Source organism: Vitis vinifera, chromosome 9 (assembly GCF_030704535.1).
Source record: "Vitis vinifera cultivar Pinot Noir 40024 chromosome 9, ASM3070453v1".
Classification (NCBI taxonomy): Eukaryota; Viridiplantae; Streptophyta; class Magnoliopsida; order Vitales; family Vitaceae; genus Vitis; species Vitis vinifera.
This window is the reverse complement of record NC_081813.1, coordinates 4,288,186-4,314,926: the sequence shown is the minus strand read 5'-3', so window position 1 is coordinate 4,314,926 and position 26,741 is coordinate 4,288,186. Positions and strand designations below refer to the sequence as shown.

Sequence of the window (26,741 nt, the reverse complement as noted above, 5' to 3'; positions counted from 1 at the left end):
ATGGTTTATATCATCTAATTAAATTTATTTTCTATATGTATCCTTAAAAGTCATAAAGTTAATACCCCATTTAAGAAATACTCCTGTCTTTTTGAGAAATTAAAAAGCTTATGTACTATTAAATTAAGTAAATTAGCATCCGTTTGTTCTTTCCTTCAACACCCACTTTTTCAGATTTGTTTTTTCTTCACATCTACAACATCCATCAAGCCAAATGCCTTGTCCACTTCTAACCAAATCAAGTAAAACCTAAGTTTTTTACGTTACCCATCAGAAGTGAGGACCCATAAAACCTCCAAACCAGAGCCACACATAATGTAATAGTTATTACAATGTAAGACCAGAATCCATAGTGATTTCTAGGGCCCACCATAATGTTGTGGTGTCGTTTCAGCCTATAATTCCCTTCCTTCTTGCAGGTAAACCCCATTAGGTTTTTTTTGTTTTGTTTTTTGTTTTTGGGTAATTAATACTCATTTATCTTCATTTTGAAGATGGCCAAAGTGCCCCCCATTATGCAAGTAGCAACAAACTAAACATTAACTACCACCACTCCACCCTCTGATTCTATAAATAGAGAGAATGGGAGAAATGTATCATCAAGACTTGGGTGGGTTTTGCAGAGATGGGTGTGAGCTCAAACAGAGTGGAGGACTTCTCAAGCCATCATGAGACAAGTGTTAGGATGTCACCAGCATCAGCAGAGGCAGTAATGGTTGTGGCAATGCCACCAGTGGAGATACACAGAGTTTGCTTACCACCAAGCAAAACCACCTTTCAGAAACTCAGACAGAGGCTCTCTGAGATTTTCTTCCCAGATGACCCTCTCCACAGGTTCAAGAACCAGTCTTCCTTTACAAAACTGGTTCTGGCCCTCCAGTTCTTCTTTCCCATCTTCCACTGGGCACCCACTTACAGTTTAGCTCTTTTGAGGTCTGATATCATCTCTGGTCTCACCATTGCAAGCCTTGCAATCCCACAAGTGAGTCACAACCCACAACCCATCAACCATATATATATATATGTGTGTGTGTGTGTGGATTTGAGTAAAGAATGAACAGTGTGTTTGGTTATGTTTTTCTTTATTTTTAGGCTGAAAATCACTTCTACTATTGATGGTTATCCTTTTCAATTATGTTCTTCAGATTTTTCTTGTCTTAAGGATACCGACTGCAGATTGTTTTATAAGTTTCTTGTGATCTGCTGCAGGGAATTAGTTATGCAAAGCTTGCAAATTTGCCGCCCATTATTGGACTATGTTAGTATAGCTATCTTCCTGATTCTGTCTTTGTTAATGGTTTTGCTTATTGATTGATTACATACATTTCTTTAGCTTTCCTTTGGTTTTGCGTTTTAATTGATTTGGGTCTGTTTGCAGATTCAAGCTTTGTGCCCCCATTGATATATTCTATTCTTGGGAGCTCTAGGCATCTTGCTGTCGGTCCAGTCTCGATAGCATCACTGGTCATGGGCACGATGCTAAATAACGCGGTTTCTTGCAGTGCAGATCCAATTCTGTATCTCAAATTGGCTTTCACTGCAACCTTCTTCGCTGGTTTGTTTCAGGCTGCTTTGGGTCTACTGAGGTACTGAACCACATGTATTAAGTTCGCTTATGTGTTGTTTGCTTCCCAGGAAAACAATGATAGAAATATTTTACTATAGTTCACTGCTAAATCCACTAGAAGGAAAGGAAAATTTGCAGAAGGATTATTTTCTTGAGTTCTCCACCAATTTTTCTCTGTTTGATTTTGCTTATATGGTTCACAGGTTGGGGTTTATAATTGATTTCCTCTCAAAGGCAACTCTAGTTGGGTTCATGGCTGGTGCAGCAGTCATAGTATCTCTGCAACAACTGAAAGGGTTGCTCGGGATCGCCCATTTCACTACCAAGATGCAAATTGTCCCTGTTTTAACTTCTGTTTTCCAGCAGAGACATGAGGTAAGACTAAAGAGGCTTCGGTAAAGGGTTGTGTCCAGAAGCAACTTTTTGGAAGGATGACACCTAGGGGAACTGTGTGATAGCACTATGGAAGAACAATTTGAGATTTAAAGAGATTTATTCCACTGATGCAAAACTTTCCGTGGTTGATTTCTTTTCTCCAAAAAGGGCTTGTAGAATAGGTGAATTGGAAGCCATTTAAGTGACAGTGACAGTGACAGTGACAGGTCTTTTCTTTTCCTCCTTGGAGTTGCTTCAAAGACACAACTTACTATAGTACTTAAATGTGCCTGTGGGTGTGTGAGGGGGCTGGTTCTGATTGTAGTGATATTGATGTGCAGTGGTCCTGGCAAACCATCGTAATGGGATTCGGCTTCCTAGCCTTTCTATTGATTACAAGGCAAATTGTAAGTGTCTCATATTACTCAAAAAGCATATTTCACTGCTATGTTAATTTTCACTGTATATGTTGTACTAAAATGTTCAAACTTTGACCCTATACAGAGCATGAGAAGGCCAAAACTTTTCTGGGTTTCAGCAGCTGCCCCACTGACATCAGTTATTCTCTCAACCCTTCTAGTCTTTCTCCTCAAGTCGAAACTTCATGGGATCTCAATTGTAAGAACTACTAATTTAGCCTACAAGTTTCCTGATGTAAATCAACAGAAGATGTTTGAAAATTCTTCTTTTCCCCTTCTAATAGCTTATAAAAATTGAATTTTTTGACATGCAGATTGGTCACTTACCAAAGGGTCTGAATCCACCTTCATCAAATATGCTATACTTCCATGGCTCTTATCTTGCAGTTGCTATCAAAACTGGCATTATAACTGGAATCCTATCTCTCACTGTAAGTGATCAAAACCTAGCATCTTGCTCTACCAAAATCATCATCAGAATGGGCTTTTTTCTAGTGATTTTTATTGGATAAAAGAAATTTACTATCCCACAAATTTGATGCCAGGGCTCAGCTAAGGCCGAGAATATATTTACATACACAAATATATGCATACATATACACGTGCTTCTACTCTATCTAAACATTTTGGTAATTTTACTTGTGTTTCAGGAAGGAATAGCAGTGGGAAGGACATTTGCTGCTCTGAGAAATTACCAAGTTGATGGCAACAAAGAAATGATGGCCATTGGTTTCATGAACATGGCTGGTTCTTGTTCTTCATGCTATGTAACCACAGGTGAAGATCCTCTTCTCATCTAAACTTTTCTTACTCAGTAAACATTCTTCACTAAAATCCCTCAAGCTAACTTGCTTGACCCACTTTTTCAGGATCATTTTCCCGATCTGCTGTGAACTACAATGCTGGAGCACAAACAGCAGTCTCAAACATAATAATGGCATCAACGGTGCTTGTGACTCTGTTGTTTCTCATGCCACTGTTTCACTACACTCCCAATTTCATATTGGCTGCCATTATCATAACCGCTGTGATTGGGCTTATTGATTATGAGGCTGCATATAAATTGTGGAAAGTCGACAAGCTTGATTGCTTTGCTTGTTTGTGTTCCTTCTTTGGTGTGCTCTTCATTTCAGTTCCCCTGGGTCTTGCTATTGCGGTAAGTTTCACATTAAATCCCATCTCAGACTTAACCTTCTAATTGCTTGCTTCTCTGAGAACAAAAATAAATAAGTTCTGCATTTTTGCTTTGGTCTTCTGAATATTCATGTTCTTGCCTATCATTTATATGAATTCAAGTGTAATTCAGAAATATGCTACTAATGCTGATATTTCTATGGCTTTTACAAATACATGATTCTATTATTTGGTCTCTATCTGATGACTTAGCTGTATAATTTAGGTTGGAGTATCAGTATTCAAGGTTCTCTTGCATGTCACGAGGCCAAACACTATGGTATTAGGGAATATCCCAGGAACTCAAATATATCAAAATCCCAGCCGATACAGAGAAGCAATGAAGGTTCCTTCATTTCTTATACTTGCTGTGGAGTCTCCCATCTACTTTGCAAATTCCACTTACATACAAGAAAGGTTAGTTCAATATGGTATCTCCTGAATATATACTAATAGCATACCCTAATGGCCCTACCATCATTTGAGGCTGTTATCACCAATCTAGTGTGCCTGATTTACCTCCAAGTAGGACTTGTAGATGATCGTGTCCCTAGACAGCAGCTGTGTATGTCACCATAAATTCAGGAAAATAATATCAGAGTATAGTAGAGATACCACCATCACCTTCTTGTGTCAAGTTTATCTGACTGAAGAATTCTCCTATTCCAGGATACTAAGATGGGTCCGTGAGGAAGAAGAGCAGATACAAGCAAACAATGGGAATGCGCTGAAATGTGTAATTTTAGACATGACAGGTATATACGAACCTTTTGCTAAATTTTCAACAGTTCTCTGCTTATAAGCACATGATCATGCTGCACTCAATTGCCTGAAAAGTGTCAAGTTATTTCCATAAAGCAAATTCAGAACTAGTTGAGTTTGGGATGGCTTATATATTTGTTTGTTCTGTGGGAAAATGAGATTTCTCCAATTCTGTATGGTAGGAATGGCAATAGGTTGGTTAGGGTTTGTAGAGAATAATCCACCTCAGATAAGAGGGGAACTTCACCCACAAGAAGATTACATAGTGGTGGTCTTTTTCTTAGCTGTTCCACAATGTGGAGTCTCCTGTACTGATGTAGAGATGTGTATCCATTTCTCAATTATTGTTGGGTTTGGGTTTATTTCAGTTTCAAAAACCAACTTCCTAAGTGGTTTTGGGTGGTTTAAGCCATCCAATCAATGCACTTTTAACTTTTAAATCAAGTTTCTAAATGAAATAACAAATTCAGCTATCCCTGTACCTTTGGCTTATGATTTTCCATTCTTGCAGCTGTGACAGCAATAGACACAAGTGGTATTGACGTGATATGTGAACTCCGAAAGATGCTGGAGAAAAGATCACTTCAGGTAAGAAGAAACATCTAATCAATTATGCATAGTTTTTTCTAGTAAATGCCCACTTTCTAACACCAGCCCTTATTTCCACTTCCTCGTGTAGTTTGTGTTGGCAAATCCCGCTGGAAATGTGATGGAAAAGCTACATCAGTCAAAAATATTGGATTCCTTTGGGTTGAATGGACTCTACCTGGCAGTTGGAGAAGCCGTGGCCGACATCTCCTCACTGTGGAAGGCTCAACCATGAGTTCCAAAAGAAACTCAACATCACAATGACAAAAAGAATACAGTTATGGTTAAAGAACTAATCAAATAAAGTTACGGTAAAAGAAACATAGTTATGTTAGCATCTCACACCTTCAAAATCTGTGTAGATTTCAGATGAGAGTTCTTTTGTTCCTTTTTGGCGAAAAAAGTGTAATCTAGTAAGAATTTTTTCTACTTACCGTTGCTAAAAGCTATGTCCATACCCTCTTCTCAAAGGAGCTTGTACTACCCTGCGCCTAACCAAGTTAGTGTCTTGGGAGTCCCGGTTTCATCTATATTGCTGTTTTGCTACTAGAATAAGAAGAAAAAGGCTTGGCATATTGTTTTCCTGCTTTGAACTACTGACTTCATACTAATTCCTAACTTTGTTATTAGAATAAGAGGAAGAAGATTTGACATAATGATTTGGTGCTAGTTAGGGTTCTATGTAGCTAAAATTCAGCTCATTAACATAACACAAACAAGGAAACTCAGTTGAGGAAGGCATTATTGCGGATCCACTACCCTAATTTCCCAAAAGAAACTAACTCATGATTGAGACAAGCATTATGCATTATCATTATGCAAAGCACTAATTTCACGGGAAGATTCAACTACATATCTTTTTAATCTTCCCTTCAATCCAGCCATGTTTTAGGGTTGAAAGCACTTGTTCCTCCACCCAAGGTAGATGTGAAAATGAATGTTAAAACTTGTGTCTAAATTATTTCCATGCACAAATTTATTTTCCTACTTCCATCAAATTAACATCTGAATCTTCCAAGAACTCAATCACATGATTGCATAGAATTAGTACTTCGCATTTATACCTTTATAGTTGTTTATTTTATTAGGGTTTGTACCTGAAGCATTTATGGACATATTCTTAGGAAGTGAAATCCCCGTCATTTTATAGAATCGTTCTTTTGGAGCAAACCTGCAGGGAGAAGTGCAATAGAAATAAGCTAAATTCAAAATTCTCCAACAAAATTGAGAATCAGGTTAATTTTAATTTAGATTCAGTTATACCTTACTAATGGGCTGCAACCCCTTTCAAGACCCCCAACACTGGCTAGTGGAGATCGAAAAGAGCTTCATTTTCCGGAAGAATGGAGGAAGTCGAGAAATTGAAGGCCGGTGATCGTAGGGAAGAAGACAAGAGAACCCTGAGAACAATGAACGGCGTCGTTTTGGCAACCAGGGAGAGGTGAAAAAACAGAGGCTGAAACGCAGAAAACCAAACGGTGTCGGGGTAAACGAAGGGAGGAAACACAAGAAAAAACGGTACAGTCCAAACGGCGTCGTTTTTTAAAACATAAATAGGGAACACAACAAACGAAGAAACCTAAGATTAAAAATTTAAAACAAAAGTTGAAACGGCGTCGTTTTAATCTTGCATACGGAAACGGTGAACGACAAACTGCGGAAAGTAGGATCAAACGACGTCGTTCAATGACGGTAGATGGGTAAACGGAAAGACTGGAACCCCGTCGTTTCGATAGCAGAGATAACGAAACGACGAAACCCAAACGAAATGGCGGCGTCTAATCTCTAGGGCTAGATCCGCCGAGAGGAAGTGAGCTCAGAATAGAGAAGAAATCACCGTTTCTATGCATCTCTGAGCTTCAATTCCTGTTTTGTTTCTCAAAGGTGTCAGCTTTTGAAACAAAAGAAGAAAGCGGGAATGATCAAAGAAGAAGCTCCGAACGGCGTCGTTTCTGGAGACTGACGATGAAGACGAAACGGTGAAACTGAAATTCAAATGGGTTTGTAAATCGAGGAGATGGCGGGAGCCTTGTTGACAGGATGCTGTTAGGGTTTGTAAATTGGTGGTTTCGAGTTTTCAATTTTCTCAGTAACCAAACAGAGGGTAAAACTGCGACAGAAACAAATTCAAATTGTATTTAATTGAATTTTCTTTATCGTTTATTTGCTGGGTTTTAAGTATTGCTACTAAATTTGTGGGATTTCTCATTGTTTCTTCTAGTATCATGATACAGTTTGCAGCTTGATATATGAGTAAATGTTACTATTATGGAGCATTTGTTTCCAGTTTAATCATCATTATCATTATACTCAATTGACTACTCAGTACTGTTTTTTCACTTCATGTTCTTTAATATCATGGACTATATGATTCTTCATTTGAACTTATATATAGTTGTCATGACATTATTCCTCTTGATTTTCCTTACTCCCATAAATTTCAACATTTAAAGGAAACTAAATTATACTTAGTTTGGTGTTTCTCACAATTACACTTTTTATTTTTCAAACTATTTTCTGATATTTTGTTCTTTTTGATGTGTTTGTCATGGGTTACAGTTAGTTTTTGCTGGGCTTAGAGATGGACTTGGACAATCCTGGACCATGTGATTCCTCAGTACTTACAGAGCAAGATTTACATGTCTCCTCTGCCATTTGGGATGGAGAGGTCTGCTTTCCTAAATGGATTTTTACTTTTCCTGTTTATCTGTGGTCTTTTTTCGTGTCCTTTTCATTGGATGATTTGTTGTTTTGGATCCATTTGTTTAATTTTTCAAGGACCGTGGAGTGTTAAAATGTCATGAGCACACCAAGGAACTTAAAATGTGGAAGTTAACGGAAGCCCAAATCAAGTTAGTAGAGATGGCAGGATTTAAGCACTTGAGTATGATTACAGATATGTCTATAGATGCACCCCTCATATCAGCCCTTGTAGAGAGGTGGAGAAGAGAAACAAACAGTTTTCATATGAGGGTGGGGGAGATGACTATTACCCTTGAAGATGTTTTCTTGATACTTGGATTACCAATTGATGGTGATCCAGTTATAGGGGTTACATCTCATGCATGCGAGTCAATATGCAGGAAGTTGTTGGGAAATGTCCCAAGATCCGAGCACAGAAGTGGCAGAATGGTAAAGCTAAGCTGGTTAAGGGAGAGCTTCTCAAGGTGTCCTGAAGATGCATCTGAGGAACAGATTAAGCGATCCACCCGTGCTTACCTTCTATATCTTCTAGGTTGCACTATATTTTCCTCCAGCACAGGTAATAAGGTACCAGTAATGTACCTTCAATTCTTTGAGAATTTTGATGATACCAAAAGATATGCTTGGGGCGCAGCAGCATTGGCATACTTATATAGAGCCCTTGGAAATGCCTCACTTAATGGGCAAACCAGTATTTGTGGGAGTATTACACTACTTCAGGTTATTTTTACTTCTTATGCTATTCTCTATTTCCTTTTTCCTTTACAACCATAATGTAACAAAAACTGTGTGGTTATTCCTCTTTAGTGTTGGAGTTATGAGCATCTAAAAGTTGGTCGACCAGCTCTTGAGAACTTTCATAAGTCTGCTCAAGACTTTCCTCGAGCTCTAAAATGGAGAAGGAAGCGAAAAGTTTATTCAAATAGCAAAAGTTTGTCTGTTTACCGTGAGGCACTGGACACTCTAGAATTGTCTGACGTAAGCATGCAACTTTATGACCTTCATAATATTTAACATAGTTTTGCATGTGAAATTTATAATTCAGATGTTGCTGATATACAGGTTACCTTTCTTCCATATATAGATATGGATAATGCTCTTATACAGGAAGAAATGAGGAAACAGATGACTATAGGAAGGAGTTCCACCATGCTGATTTGTTTTGATAAAGCTGAACGACACCTCCCAGACCGTTGCTTGCGTCAATTTGGCATGCATCGATCACCGCCTACACCAGTCAAGCAGTGGAAAAGGAAATCACGTGATACTTATGAGAGTACAGATTTGTCTAAGAAGATGGCATCTGAGTTAAGGGAATGGAAGGGGCGTCGGAATCATATTATTAAGGATGATTTGGATGGAGATGAAAGCAGATATATGGACTGGTACTTAAATATAACTCGTAAACTCATAGGAAGGCCTTCTCCTCAACCCAACCCTGCAACTCAACAAGCACCACCTCCCTTATGCAATCCAACATCTCAAAAGTTGTCTCCTCCATCCACGACTACAACTCAACAAAGATCATCTCCTCTATCCAGCTCAACAATGCAAATACTGCCTTCTCCTATTCCCACTCTTACAACTCAACGCAGGCCATCTCCTGTAGTCTGCTCAACATCTGAACAGATGCTATCTCCTCTGCCCACCGCTGCAACCCAAACACTGTCTTCTATTCCAACCCCCATAATTCAGCAATCTTTATCTCCTCTTGCTGCCCCTACAACACAACAAATGCCATCTCCACTTCCCACCCATACAACTCAGCAAATGGCATCTGCCCCACTCACATCAATAACCCATCCGGCCCCTCCATCCAGCTCAACTACACAACAAATAGCATCTCCTCTACCAACCTTAGCAACTCAACAAGGGTCATCTCCTCTACCCAGCACAGCTACTGAACGAAGTTTTAATCCTAATGAATTGGAGTCAACTAAAATTTCATCTCTTCTCTCATCTGAGAATGCTAGAATGGTAAATTAATTGTTAGATCATTAGTAAGTTTATTTCTTATGCATTAATATAATTTGATTGATCACATTTGTATTATTGCAGTCTGCTGCATTGCGGGAAATAGCTCACATTACAAATGACCTTTCCACTGAAGGCTTTGATTCCCAACAATTGCAATCACTTTTAAAGATCAAGGAATTGCTTCATGTGGGTTATGGTGATGAGACAGAAGTGGGTGTGGAAGTAGATCCTAGGAACAAAGAAGTGGTTAATGATGATGGGGATCCAGATCAGACTTTGTTGTCACAATTGCATTATTTGGCTACTGCTTGTGCAGAATCTTCACAAAATCCTGAACCCACTTTGGACGAAGACCCCTCACACATGCTTGCATCAACTGAAAATTTGTCTCAACCACCTGTTCAAATTCCTCTCACCTGGCCTGTCAATGGCATTTTAACCCTGGATTGGATGCATGACGTTATGTCTGCCTTTGAGTGGTCTTCATGGAATATCTCTCCCTCAGAATTCACTTCCATCTTGCCATCTTCTGTCTTTGATAGCCTCCTTAACTCTGCATCAAGGATTCTGCATAAGGAGCCAAATTGTGTGAGGATAGATTGTTTTGAGGAGGATTTAAGTGTGGTTATCGTTGGTGATATTTGTGGGAAACTGCATGATCTCATTTTCCTTCTGCAAGATGCTGGTTTTCCTTCACAAAACCGAATCTTTGTTTTCAATGGAGATTATATTGGTATTGGAGGGTGGGGTCTTGAGACATTTTTACTTCTATTGGCTTGGAAGGTAAAATTAGAATAATGATATTTACTTCTAGTATTTAGCTTGTAAAAATAGGAAAAGGATGTGGTTTTCCTAATGGGATTTTTTCATATGCCTTAATAATACGATCTTGACATTAATTTCAGGTGATCGAGGAATTGATACTTTTGACCTTTATTATTTGAAACCAAAGGAAATAGTATATGAATAGGTTTTTGTTGGGTAATAGTTCTTTGCCTTCATTTATTTTGACAACATCTGTATTTTGAAGGATGTTTGGTATCTCTGACTGAAATATTTGTATTTCTAAAGTTTTCAAACTTTTTCTTTATTGTTTAAGCAGTACGTCTTTGGTTGACATAGCTGAGTGCTTTTTGTTTTCTGTGGTCCACCTGATATTTTTTTCTACTTTCTTTTTAATTTTAATGAGAGAAGGAGCCATAAACTAATGTTGACAACCAAAGAAAATATATGGATACCTCACCAAGTGATCATGTCATCTTGTAGTTTTTGTGGTGGTGCTGTAATATTAAGGCGTTTCATTTGAATTCTTGGTTCTTTAAGAGAAACACATCTCTCCATAGAGCATGGCCCTATTGCTTTATAATTTTATTTTATTTGCTTTTATTTTATGATTGACTCCTGATTCTAACTATTCCTAGAGTTGTGACAAGTTACAAAAGCATTGGAATATTGCAATATCTATTTTTCTAATACCATTTGCACTCTGATGCCAGGTCCTTCTGCCACATAGAGTATATTTACTTCGTGGAAATCATGAAACCAAGCTTTGCACATCTGAGTGTGGGTTTGAGGAGGAGGTGATGACGAAATATGGAGATCAAGGGAAGCATGTCTACCGTAGATGCTTAGACTGCTTTTCAAAACTTCCTTTGGCCTCAACAATAGCAGGGCGTGTTTATACAACTCATGGAGGTCTTTTTCGAAGCAGCAGTATATCCATTGCTCCACTAAGAAAGTCCCATAAAATGAAAGATTCAGAAGAGTCCAATCATGATGTTGAGATGCTGTCTCTGGGTTCTTTGGAAGAATTATCCAAAGCAAAGAGAACAATTCTAGATCCTCGAAGTTCAGGAACAAACTCAATACTTTGTGATGCATTGTGGTCAGATCCTTCAATGGAGTGTGGCCTTAAACCAAATTTACAGAGAGGCTGTGGCCTACTGTGGGGTCCTGATTGCACTGAGACCTTCTTAAAGAAGTCAAATTTAAAGGTTCTATTATTTAACTTAGTCCCTTGTATCTTAACTTCATACATATGAAACTAGAAAAGTTTTTCTACTTAAGTGTGAGAAATGACCAGTTTGAAGAGTTGAAATGCTGATATTGGGAATGCTGTCTTTTGTGGCTACTACAGTTGATTATCAGATCGCATGAAGGCCCTGATGCAAGGGAGAAACGAGAAGATCTTGGTAGAATGGATGAAGGGTATTCCATAGATCATGAAGTAGAATCAGGGAAACTAGTCACTCTATTCAGTGCTCCAGACTTTCCGCCGTCTCAGGTCACTTCTGTTAGTTTCTTTGTTCCAACAGTCATTCATATTCTGAAATCAATGGTTTCACAATTTACAACACCGACTTTCTTCTTTAATAGCTTCTACTTAAACACATCTTGTATAGATTTTATGTGTAAAGGTAGAATGTGACATCACATAGCCTAATAATCCTTGTATGTCAACATGGCCATGTTTTACATGTACATATCATCAGCAAGACAAGTAGGATGCTTAAAACCTTAGGAGATAGTCATACATATATATCGTTTGAGCTTTCACATGGAAAGTGAGAACTATTGCTTCCGTTGCTCTAACTTATGCTTACAGACAGTAATTTTTCAGGAGAAGATTATAATGTAATTCCAGAAGGAATGTGAGTTATTGAAATTATATTTACACACATGCACATATAGATAACAGCTATTTGAATGCTAGTTTGAATGACACAGGACACTGGAAATATGATGCATATAGAAGATTAGGACCATACCTTTTGACATAATTAGTTTGGACTTCTTGGGAAACTTCGATCTGTAACCATCCAATCCACAGAGCATATCAAAATTTTCTTATTGGATCTTTATATGGAGGCATTGGGTTTCCCCTTACAAATGTTATGCTTGATTAACAACCTTCAGAATCAATGTATCTTGAATAAATTCAGAAAAAGCCCGTCTTCTTCTTCTTCTTCTTAACTTTCTTCCTATGGTTATCTTTTAGTTCAAGGCTGGTGGAACAAGTAGTAGAGTGTAAATGGCAATAGGCTTTATCTAGTCTAAACTGTATAAAAAACAGGGTTTTATGACATCCATCTTGCAGGTTTTTTGAGCGTCATCTTTCTTTCTATGTAAACTATTTGCATGTTCCCTTTTCATAAAAATAAGTAAGATAACAAACACTAATTCTGATCTGTTGGTATAGTGCAAAAAATGTGGACCAATACCTCCAACCACACCCTTCCCAACAACATGAAGCTCCTCCACCAACATGTTTCGTCATCTCTTTTATGAATTATGATTGTTTAGTATTTTATTTTTATTTAAAAAAAAAAAAAAAAGAATTTGTTAGCATTGGTTGCTCAAAAATTTGTAATCCATCCTAATTGTTGATTTCTCTACCATGCAGAGCTCAGGGGAAAGACTTAACAATAAAGGGGCATACATTGTTCTAGGGCCTCCTACTTTCGATGATCCAGTTTTCCACACCTTCAAAGCTGTGACTCTAGGAGCCAAGGTATGGAATACGAAATCCATTTACTGTTGCTTCTCTTTTAACGAGTCCAAATGAGAAAGAAAAAGGAAAAGAAAACAGTAATTTTAAAAATAAAATAAAAATAGACATTTACAAAACTTTTCCTTTGTTTGTTTGTTTGGAAAAATAAAAAGGTTCCTAGTTGCAACACATCACAAATTTCAGACCCATTTTTAGCTGCAGATTAGAAAAAATGAAGATAGTCAGGCAAATGAGAGGAAGAAACATAGAAAATCTGAAGTGTGTCGAAAGAGAGAACAGGAAACAGAGAAGAGTGTTAAACGACATCGTTATCGCAGCTGAGCATTATCACTGCAGTGGCTGGATCATCGAGTCTACCATGGACTTGGGTCAGGATTCTGCTTGTAGAGGAGCTGATTGATGGTGTGTTTTGGCTGTTGCCTATCTGGTACATGGGTCAGGATTCTGCTTGTAGAGGAGCTGATTGATGGTGTGTTTTGGCTGTTGCCTATCTGGTACAATGCTTTGTATTTTTCCGTTAGTGTTGAAGAGTATTTATGTAAAGTTAGAGTTTGGTTAATGAGTTTTGTGAGGAATGAGGAATGGCCATGTGAATATTCGAGCTTAGTTACCTGATGTGTTCTCCTTATCCTCCCAATTGTGTTATTTATTGTTCATGTAACTCATTAAGGCTAGTTGGCTAAGGTTTGAAGATACCAGAAGCTAAGCTTACTGGTTTCTGGCATTTCTGCAGACCCTATAGACCGCATGTTGTGGCGCTCATGAAAGAGTTCAGAAAGAATCTTCGTTGAAGCTTTTTGTTCCATTTTGTTTTCACTCGAAACAAACAGGGAAAGAATGCTTGTGATGATGAAACATTTCTGGAATTCTGCTCCAAAGCTGATTGTTCTGCAAAACTTGGTGGGTAGTAACAGCTGTAGCAACTGGGGCCGAAGTGAAAATTTCCCACATCATCAACAGCACAAATGGTAAATCAAGAAATTAGTATTTGTCAGTGTGATTGAAGTATTTACGAGGCTTTGGCAAAGCGATATACAGGGGAATTCTGAGGGTTTAGAGGGGTTTCAAGGGTTGCGCCTGTAAATCTCGGTGCACTATGGTCTCCATACAAATTTACTCCCCAACTTAAACAGACAAATGAAAATGAAGCCATAAAGGGTGAAACTCAGTAATCCAGGATAGCACTCAATAGAGAGAAATTAAACCGATGAGAGTAGTTTTGGTTGCAGATAGAAGTGAAGGATGCAAAGGTAAAATGGTGGTTTTTGCAAGGGGAAGGATTAGACGTGGGACACCTGGACTGGTAGAAGATAAGTGTCATTCGGGGAGGAAGAGAATGGACAAACAAACAAACAAAATATAAGAGGGTATATGAAGCACCCACTAAATGCTAGTGCAGCATGAGGCCTGAACCTTCGATTCAGTGCCATTATTCTTGCAGTGACAACCTGAAATTCACCCCAAATTGGAACTGAATCTATGGCTGCATTATCTGTTCTGGATTGCCTCAATGGTCCATATGAATAATATGATTTTGGCAGTCTGGGCACCAGCACAGTTTTGAACAAGAGTGAGAAATATCAAGCAAGGATCCGCTCAGTTATAGTAAATACAAAGAAGGGCCATGAATAGTGAATGTCCAGCACGTTTCTCACAATTAGCACCAAGTCATCATCATACCACCAATCATACATTTACTATGTTTTTTGGAATATGGCAAGCTTAGAAACTTGAACTACAGTTGTCATATACCATTTTTCAACTGCTCTAACTAGATTTAATGGAAACCAGGCAATTCATGGCACATCTAGCAACCCTATGATAACTTCCACCCACACGATACAAAAATCGCCACGGGTCATATGTGCGCTGATCTAAAACTCATTCCAAATGTTCTCATTCAATGATAAATTCTCAAATCAAAAAGCACAATAGGAATTGACTCTTTCAAAACTACCTAGAATTTTACATGCAGGTTTCACCAACACGATTCAGAAGTACCTCCCTTCATGTGTTCCACTTTTTCATCTTTTAAAAGCATTTTTTTGAATTGTTGCGGCAGCTGTTTTCAGTCATTCCGCCAGCATAGAAAATTAAATCGATAAGAGACTTCTGGTGATCATTGCTCATAGGTTATCCCACATCAAATTTGGTATCTCATGAGCTTTATCCAGGAACTCCCCCAAAATAGTGAAGCCAACATAGAATGTTCCCAATAAATTTTGTTCTTGCCTGTTGAGTTTCTCTGGTCAGTCAAACATCTGCAGAGAAAATGTCTACAAATTAATGGTGCTTATAATTTAGCTAATGAAACTAAGAGCTCATGTGGTTGTTGCACCCAATGAAATCTAGAGCAAGAAACATGACATATTAAAATTATGCATAAGAACCTCCAAGTCTTACAGAATTTATGCAGCAATTTGAAGGCAAACAAAATAAGCACATCATTATAAGTGAATATCTAATAACCCATTTTTCCCCATTTTGGATAACAACCATACTGAAACAAAATTGATATTCAAAAGACATGATTCAAACTATCCTCAATAACACCGAAAAAATGCATGAATACAAAACTCAAACACTTATTGAACAATAATGTAACAATTATATCAAAAGTGTAACAGTTAGATAAAACTATAAACCAAAAAGTTTTTATCCAGTATTAATATTTTTCATTTCATGTACATAATGAGAACATGGAAAAGAACAAAGAATGGAAAGCTGGAGCAAGAAGAGACAGTCATTGCAGTAATCACTTCAATAAAAACTAAAATCTTCACACATAACACTATGCAACATGGACAAGTTCAGCGACATTGTAGTGTCAATCGAATGTGAAATTCATGACACCACCATCAATAGGTTGCTCATTGGAAGTAAACAATCAGGTATCGTAAACCATTCACAATATGGTATACCATTTTCATTAAACTGTAGCTCAACTTAATATGTTAACTGAGAGTATATTTTATTGTTATAAAAGTGAGAAAAATCAGGAACCAAACTCACACTCAGTTAATGTAAGCATGATTTGCCCTAGTTGGTGAGTTTGGTAAGATTTTGCAAGCCTGAGTTGTGTGTGAGCATTCAAAGTAAATGTCTATGACACTTTTGCCCTCAACAGAGGGAAACAACATATACCCCAAATGAAGGGCAAAGGAAGCACATGCACCTAAAATAAGAGCAAGAGGAAAAGAAATCAACATAGAGAATAAGTTAACATTCATTTCTAATCCCAATGAAACAAGACAAACCCAAGAGATGTCCACCAGAGTAGTATTGAAATGTGTGTTCAATATTGGATGTTATGGCCTCACATTAAAGAATGCCATAACTTCATAAACACCTATGTGGTCAACATTAGGTTGTCATTCCAATATCCCTACCTTTTAGATATTAGAATTAGAATAACCCATCCATTATAATTTGAACATGTAACCCTTCAGCCACCTAAAGATCATAATTTTGTAGATTGTGCAAAAAATCGACACAGTGGGTTGACATCAAAAGTTGCATCTGAAAGAGAATGCAGAAAACTGCAAGCCTCCAAACCTCCAAACATAGTACAAAACTAAGGAATATCAGACCATCCTATTGCAGATTTCTCTTTTTCACAAAACAGGCCGTTGCAACCATTTTGCAATGTTGCATCCCAAATGTCGTAAAGTGATCAACAGAACATCTCTATGAGTTGATGTATTGGAAAACTATTTTCGAAGAATTTTACTCCAAGAAAGTAGCAAAAGAGCCCCAGATCTGTCATTTCAAATTTATGACATAAAGGTGGTTGGAGAATAATATTTCACCAAGATGATTACCAATAACAATGATATTCATCTTCATGCAGAAGGGGCAGGACCAACTTCCTCTATCAATATGCCCAAATGTTTTTTTTTTTCTTTTTTCTGTTGAGAATCATGCCCAAATGATGAAAGTGACTGATTAAAATTAATTATCAAGGAGGAAGCAAGTATAAGTGTATAACACAATGCCCATTCTCACAGGATAGGAGGCTTTTATCATCATAATAAAGGCCACTGATGACGTTTACCCATGACTCATCAAATTGAGCCTTGGTTAATGTATGTGCAGTATGCTGCTCATTATTTTATCATACAACAATAATGCTTGACAAAGAAGCCTTATAATCAGCTAAATGACAAAAGGCTTGTTAACCACCCCATGAAACTGATAAAAAGTGAATGAAGGAGTTGGTCAGGCAGCAAGAAAATGAGATAATCCTACAGTAAGTTGGTCTTAGTTTGCTTCCCCAAGCACTATGTCAGTGTATCCTAGTAGGAGAGAAGTAAGCTTAGAAGCTAGACATAATTCTAATGAAGCAGAGGTCAATCGGTGGGAGAGGGCTTTACCCAACTAAAAGAAGCTGATATGTTGGAGAGAAATGGAGAAATTTGTAAACAGTTATATAAGCTTTATGAAGTTAGATATGGTTGGCTTCTTGCTCGTCTAAGGTTGAGTGAGGCAAAGAGTTACCCAACTTAGATTGGAAAAACAATCCTACTCAATGTCAAGAGATATTTATCCATCTAACCAGCTTCTGGATATGCACATAAAACAAAAGGTGGCAGAAAAATGAAGGGGAGCAATTGAATCTAAGTGAGTGCATAAAAAGAAGAAATAAAAGTACATGATCCTCCCCAAAAAGGAATAGAGAATTCTACTATGAATCAGCACAAAGGAATTCTACCACTAAATAAAAACATTAAAATACCAACATCAGATAACAGAATATACAAGCCAACATGCAAACCAGTGGAAAACACCATAGATAGAAAAAACAGAGAAATACTTGACCAACATTAAGCAGAACATAGAGAAAACAGCAATGCTTCCTGAACACACTATTCATGCAACCACTATTGCCTAATGAGCCATGAATCCACTTCCCAAAATAGCAAAAAATTAATTAACCAAATTTAAACATAGAGCTCATTTAGGCAGTCATCCTAACATTAAAAGAATATTCAAAGAGAAATGGTACACTTACTTGAACGGTATCGTGTTATAGGAATTTCTAGCAGTTCACGTCTTATGCACAAATATTCACCGAGCAAAGCCATCATTGCGAGACAAGTACCATTCACAACCCACCATGTTATTGAGGAAGGCCAACCTCCATATATGATGCATATAAAGAGATGGATAACATACAGTGTGGCAGAAAAATCTAAGCATTTCTTTGCCCTCTCAATCAGATAAAGCAAAAAGACAGCTCTGCTCAAACAAGAAAATTTGCAAGTTAGCAAACAAAAATTGTTCCGCAGCTTTTTCTTTTACTTTTTTTATTTTTATTTATTTTTTGTGGGTTATATATATATATATATATATATATATATATATATATATGGCTGAGTTTTCTGCTGAAATCAATCTTAATGAAATATGCCCATCGATGGATTCTTATGTATGTGTTACACGTTATAAATATTTTACATTACCATAATTGAAGCAAAGACGAAAAGAAATTAAAGGGCTACGATTTTATTTTCTTCCAATTTCTCACTAATCAAACAAAGCACAATTAGGGGAAAAAAATTGTGACCAAGATTTCTCACCCTGCAAGCGCACTGAGACCAAACGAAGCAATGACGCACCAACCCGTGACCGTTGCGCCGGTAAGCGTCGAGAAATCGAAGAAGTATACGAGACTCATCCGAGAAACGCGAGTCCCGACAAGAATCGCCATGAACACCCCAAGAGTGAGATAGTATAAGCATTGAAGACAAACGATTTGGGCAACAATGAGCCAAGGATCCCACACCCCAGCACCATAGAACATGACTTTTAATCTTTTCGAATCAAAACCCTAACTCTCCAATTCCTTCAACTGAAACCTCAATTCCCCACAACAATCAAATCAAACTTCAAACGCATAGTCTGACAACGATATGAATCTCAAAAATCAAGGAATCTGAGAAAAGCTTCACGATTTATACGAAACCAATTCCAAATCTGAAAATTGGGTAATCCAAATTTTCTAGAAATTGAGATGAGAAACTCACATTTCCACAAAATTTTCCGGATTAAAGGAGTGGAAGCTTCGGATTCCACTCAAATTTGGCCTAAGAATATAAAGTTGCAGCGGAGATAAAAATTTCCCGGAAAATGGAATTGTTCCCGGGATTCCTTTTCCGTGGAAACAAAGCGAGACGGGTGAATATAAGAAAATAAATGCGAAAGAGAAAAAAAAGCGTGGGCATGGGATTCGAATACCTAAGGGAAGAGATGGCCAATTCCAGAGAAACGATTTCAAAGAAAAGATTCGTAGGAATTGCAGAGCAGAGCAGTGGACTAAAACGACACCGTATCAAGAAATCCTAGGGCCCAGCCCAAACGGCCCAATTCATTTTTGCTTTTTATTATTCTTATTGAATTTTTTATGATCCAGGACAGAATATATTAGTCATAAAGGAAAAGGTTCGGTGGTTAGTTAACCAACTTAATAACTTAATAATGTGATTTAATAATTTAATTTAAGTTATTAGATAAATTAAGTATATTTAGTAGAATAGTTTAATGGTATGACTTAAAGTAAAAAATTACTTAAGTAATAAATAAAAATAATTAATTTATTCTTAAATTTACATTTTCATTTTACATTTTTACTCTATTTGTTTTAGTTACCTTCATGAGCTCTTTCGCTACTATGCTCCACGACCTTCACTATTACTTAATCTTATTTGTCTTAGTTATAATTTATAAGGATAAATATGTTAATTAAATTATTTAAAATAAATTAGATTATTTAAAAGTAAACATTAAGTAACAAGTTTTAAGTCAACCATTTAAGGATAATTTAATTTAAAATCAACATAAGTAGTTAAGTAATAAATATTAAGTTTTATATAATCACCCTTTAATTTTTGTAGCTAAAAAATCATACCTATATAAATTATTTCATGTGAATTGGTTGGTCTAGAGAAGTAACTAACCCTCATAAAATTTATCATTGCTTTTATTATTAAGGTGAGATGTTATGTGATGAATAATAGATCATATTAAATTGGTTTAAATGCAATTCCCGTGTCTTTGTAATGGACAATATAAAATTTCGTCAAAGGTTTGTTTTTTTTCCCTTTAAAAAAAATTAATTTTTAATAATATAAGATAAATTCAGACTTATTATACATTTCGAGAGTTTCTATATTTTTTGTAAGGAATTATCACAATTTTTCTAAATTTAAAATATATATATATATATATATATATATATATATATATATATATATATATATATATATATATATATATATATATCCCAACAATCACTATGTAATTTGCTTATTTTGGTATGGGAAAATTATTTTTTTATATCCCCTACTTATTCTCCCTAAAAAGTTTGGACAAGTTTGAGGGTAAAATAGTATCTTTCAAGACAAATATCATTTTTAGGTTGATTTTCAAACTTATATTCAAACTTCAAAATAGCTTTTTGTTACTTTCTAGGAGTCATGTGATTTCTTATTTTTAAATTTCAAATAAAATCACAATTTCATAATTTATACAAAAAAAAACCCAATTTGAAAATATGATTTCACAATTTAGCAGTGTTTGGGGGCCGATCACCAATATTAAAATTTTAATTTTTAAATAATATATAAATTATTGTTTATATTTTTATAATTATTTTAAATTTCAATAATATATGAATTATATATTTATGACATTATTGGATCAACCGTCAATTCGACTAATGAATCGTGAATCGATAACTTTTTCATTAATAATCAATTCGATTTTAAAAACATTGCAATTTAAACTATAATTGTGTTTGTAACATACGATTTCAAATCAAAATTTGAAATTATTTGGAGTTAATACAAAACACCAAAATCATGATTTGAAAATACAAATTTAGTACGAATTATGAAACAACATTTTAAATAATATTTCATTGCAAAATATGAAACTTCAGTTTCGAAATGAGGTTTTAGTATAAAATATGAAATTTAATTTTGAAAATGCGGTTCAAGTGCAATTTAGGTAATGAAATTCATCCACGTGGACATATAGAATAAAAACAAATAAACAAAAAGGGCAATAACTTTTGTTTTCTGAGGTGTCATTAATAAATGAATCAAGCGTTTATTATTAAAAAAAATGAAATTAATTTTTATCTTTATATTTGTAATTATGTGAAAACTTCGTATAAATGACCGCATAGCGCAGTGGATTAGCGCGTTTGACTTCGGATCAAAAGGTCGTGGGTTCGACTCCCACTGTGGTCGAATGAAGTTACATTTTGTTTTTATCCATACCCTCTTCATCTTCTTACAGCAATTCAAGCAAAATATGAAACCATCTGCCAACCAACCTTACACAACAACCAAATACATGGTCCTTACAAAACTAATTTCCTTCATTCAACCTTCTACAACAGCCAAGTACATGGTCCTTACAAAACTAATTTCCTTCATTCGTACTATCTCAACTCAATTTATACAATACAATGAAACGGTCAAACACTTATTACATAAAATCAGAAGATGGAAGGCCCCTGCAACAGCCTAATTGGGGAAAGGACTTCAAAACCAAACCCTTTTCTTGATTATGATGATGCCCAGCTTCACAGGATCATACAGGAAGATAAGAAATTGGAGGGGAAAAGAATGGTAATCTGGGTAGTTTGCTAGCAACCTTACTTATGGAGAACTACTCTTTCTCCTTCTACCACTTTTCTTCACTCGAACTGCAGCGTTGCCTTCAGCTTCGACTTCTTGATGGGGCTTATTGTTTACATGGGTTTTTGATGAATTTATTTCACTCCTTAGCCTCAGTATTTCACCCTTTGCAGCTGCCAATTCCTCTTCCAGTTTTTTTGATCTCTTCTCCAAGCTTTCCCTTTCCTTGCCGAGCCTCATGACAAGATTATGAGCATCTTCAATGTTTTCCCGAGCTTCTTGGGTAACATTCTTTTGTTCAGCCAGGGCATTATGAAGCATAGCCTTGTCATCTTCAAGGCTAGAAACCCGGGTATTAGCAAACTCAAGGTCCCTTGAAAGTAAGAATACTTTCTGGTTCATTTCATCTAGTGACTTGGTAGCCTCCTCCAGGTCTGTTTTGAGAGATTTTTGCACTTCCTTGTCTTTCAATGTTTGCTTCTCCAAAGCTTGTAATTCTTTGTTGAGAGTAATCACTGCCTTCTTTTCTTCTTTTAAATCTTGGGCTACACTTTCTGCCTTCTTATATACATCAACCAATTCTTTCTGTAGGCTGTCACGATTTTCAGACACAGATGCCAGTTCATGGGACCTATGTTGCAGCTCATCCTTTGTTTTCTTCAGAAGTTCCTTTACCTTCATGAGTTCACTGGCCAGAACTTCACCACTCTGTTTTGCCTCATCAAGGCTCCTCTGTAGCATCTCTTTAGCTTTTGCAGATTCAGCCAGCACTGTACAAACCTCAGCCTCCAGCTTCAAGCAAAGATCTCGCAACTGCTTTAGTTGTTTTTCCAGATCAGAAGCCTCGTTTGTTGATGCCTTCAGAGTTTCTTGTGTGATTTGGAGCTCATGTTTCAGATTCTTTACATTGCTCAACTCTATAGCTAGCAGTTTACTCAAATCTTCCTTTTCTTGGGTCAAATCAGCAATTGTTGCATTGCTTTTTCTTGCTTCATTCAAAGCATTCTTGAGCTTTTCCTCTAGTTGGTGAAGTTCATTTTCTTTTTCTCCCAAGAGCTTAGCATCGAATGCTGCCTTTTTTTCAGAAGATAATCTCAGATCATTGAATTCCTTCTGAAGAGCAGCAAGTTGTCTGTTTGAATCATCTTTTTCAACAATTAGAGAATTCACTTGTGCGTTTAAATCATCCACCAAAGAATTCTTTGATTTTAGTTCTTCTTGAGTTCCCAAGAGTTCATCTTTCAGTCCTTTGATTTCCAAATCTGATTCCACTAATTGATTCTTAGTCTGACTATGGTCAGAAATAAGGTTATTAAACTCCAATTCCTTTTGAGCAAGAGAAGAGTTGAGGTTTTCAACATTGTCCTCCTTATCCTTAATCTCTAAACTAAGCAAGTTAATCCTGTCTTGCAAGACTTCAATGGACTCTAGCTTCAGCTTCAGATCTTCTTCAAGCGCCTTTTTATCTTCCCTAGCCTTTGTCAGGTCTGTTTGAAGATTATCTATTTGGGCTTTAAGCTCTTGAATCAATCTTCTCTCACTTTGTAGCTCTTGTCCAAGGCCTGTTATTATATCATTTGCTGATTGTACTTGGTTCATCAAAGACTGCAAGTCTTCCTTTGCTTTTCCAAGTTGCTTGGCTCGCTCTTTCTCTTCATTCAGTAGTTTTAACCCGAACTCCTTCTCCAGTGAAACAATGGCAGCTTCCCTCTCCTTCAATTTGGTCTTTATCTGTAAATAAAATAGACAACCAATCCAAGATGTCAATTTGCAAATGAACCTCAAAGATAAATCTACTTTAAACTTTTATGTTCAAAATCTTATGGGGAAAGAAAACTAAAATAAAAGTGAATGAGACTTCTACAAGGATGCTCAGATGCATCCCCATCAAATCATTGCACTGCAAGCAGTCAGCTGTGAAGTTATATCAGTAACTTACAGACTCTATTGTTGTTTGAGAAGCTGCCTTTTCCTTCTGGTCCAATGCATAGAGTGAACCAAGCACACCTGAAGCGAATATTCCAAGTCCATTCAGGAGGGACAGAAAGGGATTTGGGGGTGAATCTTCTTGAAGTTCTTGCTGTCCATAAATATGATAATAAATTCAGACCATACCAAGCTTGACAATCACAAAAATAAAAACAAAAAAACTCACTAGTTTGAATTCATTTTTGAACTAAATTTGATAGAGCAACAGACCTCTGCATTTTTGTTCTTCTCTGGTGTATTAAGGTCGTGATCTTCTGAGAACAAAAGGAATAAGTAAATAATAAAGTGGGGAGAAGGGATGATAACGCCATTAATGAATAATGATAGCACAAGGACAAAAGAATCTATACTAGGAAGAGGATCTAAAGATGTAAAAGACGTTCTTAGAAGTTACATTTGAACAATTACATGAAATGTTAAAAAACCGATAAGGCTTATGAATAGTTCAAATCAGAAAAGGAGAATGGGCATAAAAAAATAAGTTGAAGGGAGGAGGGAGGGAAGGAGTGGGTCAAGAAGCAAATTATGATTTTACATCATCTAAAACATCAATTCCACCATACCCCTTTATTCAGAGAGTTCTGGGTATTAGAAACACAAAAGAAATCCAAGTGTGTTGCTCTAGTAAGGGGTATAAACAACAGTTTTCCTTAATATGTATAGCTAATTAGCAGCACCCTCCTATGTCATACCTTGTGTGAGCGGATATATGTTTCCAGCCTTTTAGAGAATAAACATCAAGTTTCCTCAATATGTATAGCTTATTAGTAGCATCCTGCTATGTTATACCTTGTGTGAGCAGATATATGTTTCAAGCCTTTCAGGCTTGAAAGGCTTCCTTTAATCAGTTTTTTTGATTGGTTGGGATCTAGTCGAGGGCTGGTGATTTTTTGTATCCCCTCTTCTTTTTGTTCTTGCTTTTTGACGCCTCTTGTATACCCCTTGTATGATTTAAGGTGCCCTTTTTTCTAATATATACTTTCTCTGTGTGTTTACTTATCAAAAAAAAAAAATGTTTCAAGCCCTTCAGAGGCACTAAAATTGTTCCCAAAATAAAAATGCACCAAAACTTGGTGTAGGAAATGTCCTTCTCGGCCCTACCCTACTTCTGCTTTACTCTGTAAAAATACGCATTTCATGCTTGAGCCGGTTTCTAAGAAAGGATAGGAAAACACAAGAAATTAAAGAACTGAATCCCAGATTAGTTATTATCTTTATTTGGATCATCTACTAAAGCTCTCCGACTTCAACTATTTGGTTTGGCTGCAGAAAGTTTTCTTTTTCTCATTTCTCTCCCAAATGCTAATGCCGTCTCCATGCTTGATCCAGCAACCAAATAGAGGAAAAAAATTTCCCACTAAATCATTAAATTGAAGTTCACCTTCCTTTTGTAGTCACTTGGTCAGCAACATCCCCATTTGCCTCCTCAGGCATTTCAGCAATTAAGTTTAGATCTCAAATATCCATATAAGGGTTTATCACCTAGATAATCTAAACATAATATCCATACGAAGCTATGATTTCTGGCAGAAGCATACTTTCACTACCAGAGTCTCATCAAACCAAAAGCCTACTTGTCTGACAATTGGTGATACAGAAGCAATGCTACCTTTACTCTCTCCATTTTTAACAAGAGAAGATTTCTCAGTAGGATCCATCAGTTCATACATTTTATTATGGTATTCTAGTTGCAAGAAAAAACATTTTGACTAACTACACAGCAGGAAAAATGATCAGGTTATTTTACACCAGGTGAAAGGCAACAACAACCACATCCATGAAGAAAAAGAAAAAATGAAAAACAATAGACAGCAAAAAATAAAAAAGGTATTAAGCAGCATAATACAACCAATCCATATATATTCAGGAAAGAAAAACCCTAGAAAACCCATTTCACCAAATTTATTAATTTGGCTTGTAATGAAAAACCAAACCCTATCCCTTGTCTTGTTTTAGTCCAAGAAAGGAAAAGCCCTCCTCAAGTAAGCCATAACTAATAAAAAAAAAAAACCAAGATTCAAACTCTCCTGTTTCTTTTATTTCCATACACTTCCTCATCAACCAACCAAACGGACGAGTCTTGAAAAGCAAAAGAATACCCAAACTCACCGTTCGCCAAGTCTTCAAGAGCTCTTGCCCTTGAGCTCAGAAATGGAAGAACTGAAATACCCACAAATAGAATCGCCCTCCTTTTGCAGAAAATGGTGTCATTTGAATCCCCTTCGTGGCTGAGAGAAGCCATGGGCACTCTGTGTTTCCTCTGTTTCTCTGCATCTCTCATATATAATAGAGCACATTGAGAAGAAGAAGAGGGGCGGTGTCGATGGTGAAGCGGAGGATGAAGAAAGCAAGAACTGCCCATTACAAAGCCCATGGCCTTTCTTTCCTACTTCCTTTTTTCTGTTTTCCTCCCTTGATTTTCAGATAGATAAGCCAAGTACCGAAGCTTCAGACTTCAGAGCCCTTCCCTATCTCACTCTATATTCCGTTATATACACCCGCCGTTTCTCTCTCTGCACCCATTGCGAGTGTGTGAAAAGGAAAGAGAAGTGGGTCTCTAGAAAGATAAGGCGATCACAACGACCCCTTGTATTTTCCACAGATAAGGGGTGAATGACCTGAATGCCCATGCATGTTTCTTGTAACTACTAGAAAACCATTTTAGAAATGAAAATTTAAGAGGGGTAATTCCATCATATTTTTCGTTAGAAGGAATTTCAACCCAACTTAACCAATCCACACTAATGCAAAACTACACATAAACAATACAAGCTCTTAATCACAATACAAGGAATATAAGGAAATGCTTCCTAATCTGCATTATTCCATAGACCGTATAAGAAACCAATATTTATGTAAACATTAAACTTATGTAGAAATTCTCTATCTCTTTTTTTCAATGTATAATACAATGCACGCATGTCAATCATGAGTGCATGCCTTATGCCTTAGCCAATCAACCTCACATGTCTTTACATGCATGGCTTCCTTGAGTTTATATGCTTTAACAAATCAATCCACATATCTTACAA

General features: G+C 36.6%; 4 protein-coding genes, 1 long non-coding RNA gene and 1 other non-coding gene across 12 annotated transcripts; 3 read left to right on the top strand and 3 right to left on the bottom strand.

Moving 5' to 3' along the window:
* The first annotated feature begins 586 nt into the window (after positions 1–586).
* Positions 587–5,457, top strand: LOC100267000 (probable sulfate transporter 3.4). Its single transcript, XM_003632815.4, has 13 exons — positions 587–982; positions 1,210–1,258; positions 1,379–1,586; positions 1,771–1,942; positions 2,284–2,349; positions 2,447–2,560; positions 2,676–2,792; positions 3,012–3,138; positions 3,231–3,517; positions 3,761–3,951; positions 4,204–4,289; positions 4,808–4,884; positions 4,976–5,457. The coding sequence occupies exons 1-13, from the start codon at positions 626–628 to the stop codon at positions 5,117–5,119; spliced, it is 1,995 nt and encodes a 664-aa protein (XP_003632863.1). The 5' UTR covers positions 587–625; the 3' UTR covers positions 5,120–5,457.
* LOC109123197 (uncharacterized) lies at positions 3,863–6,256 on the bottom strand. Its single transcript, XR_009466546.1, has 2 exons — positions 6,148–6,256; positions 3,863–6,055 (listed from the first exon to the last, which is right to left on the bottom strand). It is a non-coding gene; the product is annotated as an uncharacterized LOC109123197 (long non-coding RNA).
* Positions 6,257–6,613: 357 nt separating this feature from the next.
* On the top strand, positions 6,614–13,807 carry LOC100251525 (uncharacterized). Of its 5 annotated transcripts, none has more exons than XM_059739501.1 (10): positions 6,614–6,988; positions 7,444–7,552; positions 7,663–8,307; positions 8,395–8,565; positions 8,650–9,564; positions 9,646–10,347; positions 11,061–11,558; positions 11,702–11,848; positions 12,968–13,075; positions 13,277–13,807. In XM_059739501.1, exons 2-10 carry the CDS (start codon positions 7,466–7,468, stop codon positions 13,394–13,396), a joined length of 3,393 nt encoding a protein of 1,130 aa, XP_059595484.1. In that variant the 5' UTR covers positions 6,614–6,988; positions 7,444–7,465; the 3' UTR covers positions 13,397–13,807. The 5 variants fall into 5 exon arrangements, with proteins under 5 accessions (XP_059595484.1, XP_019077712.1, XP_019077711.1 ...); XM_019222167.2 differs by having other exon boundaries at positions 13,271–13,807; XM_019222166.2 differs by having other exon boundaries at positions 11,702–11,857.
* Positions 13,808–14,752: 945 nt separating this feature from the next.
* LOC100244681 (uncharacterized) lies at positions 14,753–19,465 on the bottom strand. 2 transcript variants are annotated; one of them, XM_002284718.5, is made up of 3 exons: positions 18,655–19,465; positions 18,087–18,313; positions 14,753–15,336 (listed from the first exon to the last, which is right to left on the bottom strand). In XM_002284718.5, exons 1-3 carry the CDS (start codon positions 18,876–18,878, stop codon positions 15,329–15,331), a joined length of 459 nt encoding a protein of 152 aa, XP_002284754.1. In that variant the 5' UTR covers positions 18,879–19,465; the 3' UTR covers positions 14,753–15,328. The 2 variants fall into 2 exon arrangements, with proteins under 2 accessions (XP_002284754.1, XP_019077715.1); XM_019222170.2 differs by having other exon boundaries at positions 14,753–15,307; positions 18,655–19,446.
* Positions 19,466–21,253: 1,788 nt separating this feature from the next.
* On the top strand, positions 21,254–21,327 carry TRNAR-UCG (transfer RNA arginine (anticodon UCG)). The gene has a single exon. It is a non-coding gene; the product is annotated as a tRNA-Arg (tRNA).
* A 167-nt stretch (positions 21,328–21,494) lies between these two features.
* On the bottom strand, positions 21,495–26,263 carry LOC100249815 (MAR-binding filament-like protein 1-1). 2 transcript variants are annotated; one of them, XM_002284709.4, is made up of 4 exons: positions 25,819–26,263; positions 23,920–23,963; positions 23,660–23,800; positions 21,495–23,451 (listed from the first exon to the last, which is right to left on the bottom strand). In XM_002284709.4, exons 1-4 carry the CDS (start codon positions 26,081–26,083, stop codon positions 21,742–21,744), a joined length of 2,160 nt encoding a protein of 719 aa, XP_002284745.2. In that variant the 5' UTR covers positions 26,084–26,263; the 3' UTR covers positions 21,495–21,741. The 2 variants fall into 2 exon arrangements, with proteins under 2 accessions (XP_002284745.2, XP_010654677.1); XM_010656375.3 differs by having other exon boundaries at positions 23,920–23,960.
* Positions 26,264–26,741: the final 478 nt, after the last annotated feature.

Coding starts and splice junctions, on each gene's coding strand:
- LOC100267000 (XM_003632815.4), top strand. CDS start 626: ATGGGTGTGAGCTCAAACAGAGTGGAGGACTTCTCAAGCCATCATGAG. Junction 1,943..2,283: donor TTTTCCAGCAGAGACATGAG/GTAAGACTAAAG, acceptor ATTGATGTGCAG/TGGTCCTGGCAAACCATCGT. Junction 2,561..2,675: donor AACTTCATGGGATCTCAATT/GTAAGAACTACT, acceptor TTTGACATGCAG/ATTGGTCACTTACCAAAGGG.
- LOC100251525 (XM_019222165.2), top strand. CDS start 7,466: ATGGACTTGGACAATCCTGGACCATGTGATTCCTCAGTACTTACAGAG. Junction 7,553..7,662: donor CTGCCATTTGGGATGGAGAG/GTCTGCTTTCCT, acceptor TAATTTTTCAAG/GACCGTGGAGTGTTAAAATG. Junction 10,348..11,060: donor TACTTCTATTGGCTTGGAAG/GTAAAATTAGAA, acceptor CTCTGATGCCAG/GTCCTTCTGCCACATAGAGT.
- LOC100244681 (XM_019222170.2), bottom strand. CDS start 18,878: ATGTTCTATGGTGCTGGGGTGTGGGATCCTTGGCTCATTGTTGCCCAA. Junction 18,314..18,654: donor GGTCTCAGTGCGCTTGCAGG/GTGAGAAATCTT, acceptor TTGTTTGAGCAG/AGCTGTCTTTTTGCTTTATC. Junction 15,308..18,086: donor TATAACACGATACCGTTCAA/GTAAGTGTACCA, acceptor GAAACTCAACAG/GCAAGAACAAAATTTATTGG.
- LOC100249815 (XM_002284709.4), bottom strand. CDS start 26,083: ATGGGCTTTGTAATGGGCAGTTCTTGCTTTCTTCATCCTCCGCTTCAC. Junction 23,964..25,818: donor TCTTGAAGACTTGGCGAACG/GTGAGTTTGGGT, acceptor TTTTGTTCTCAG/AAGATCACGACCTTAATACA. Junction 23,801..23,919: donor AGAAGAACAAAAATGCAGAG/GTCTGTTGCTCT, acceptor ATTTATGGACAG/CAAGAACTTCAAGAAGATTC.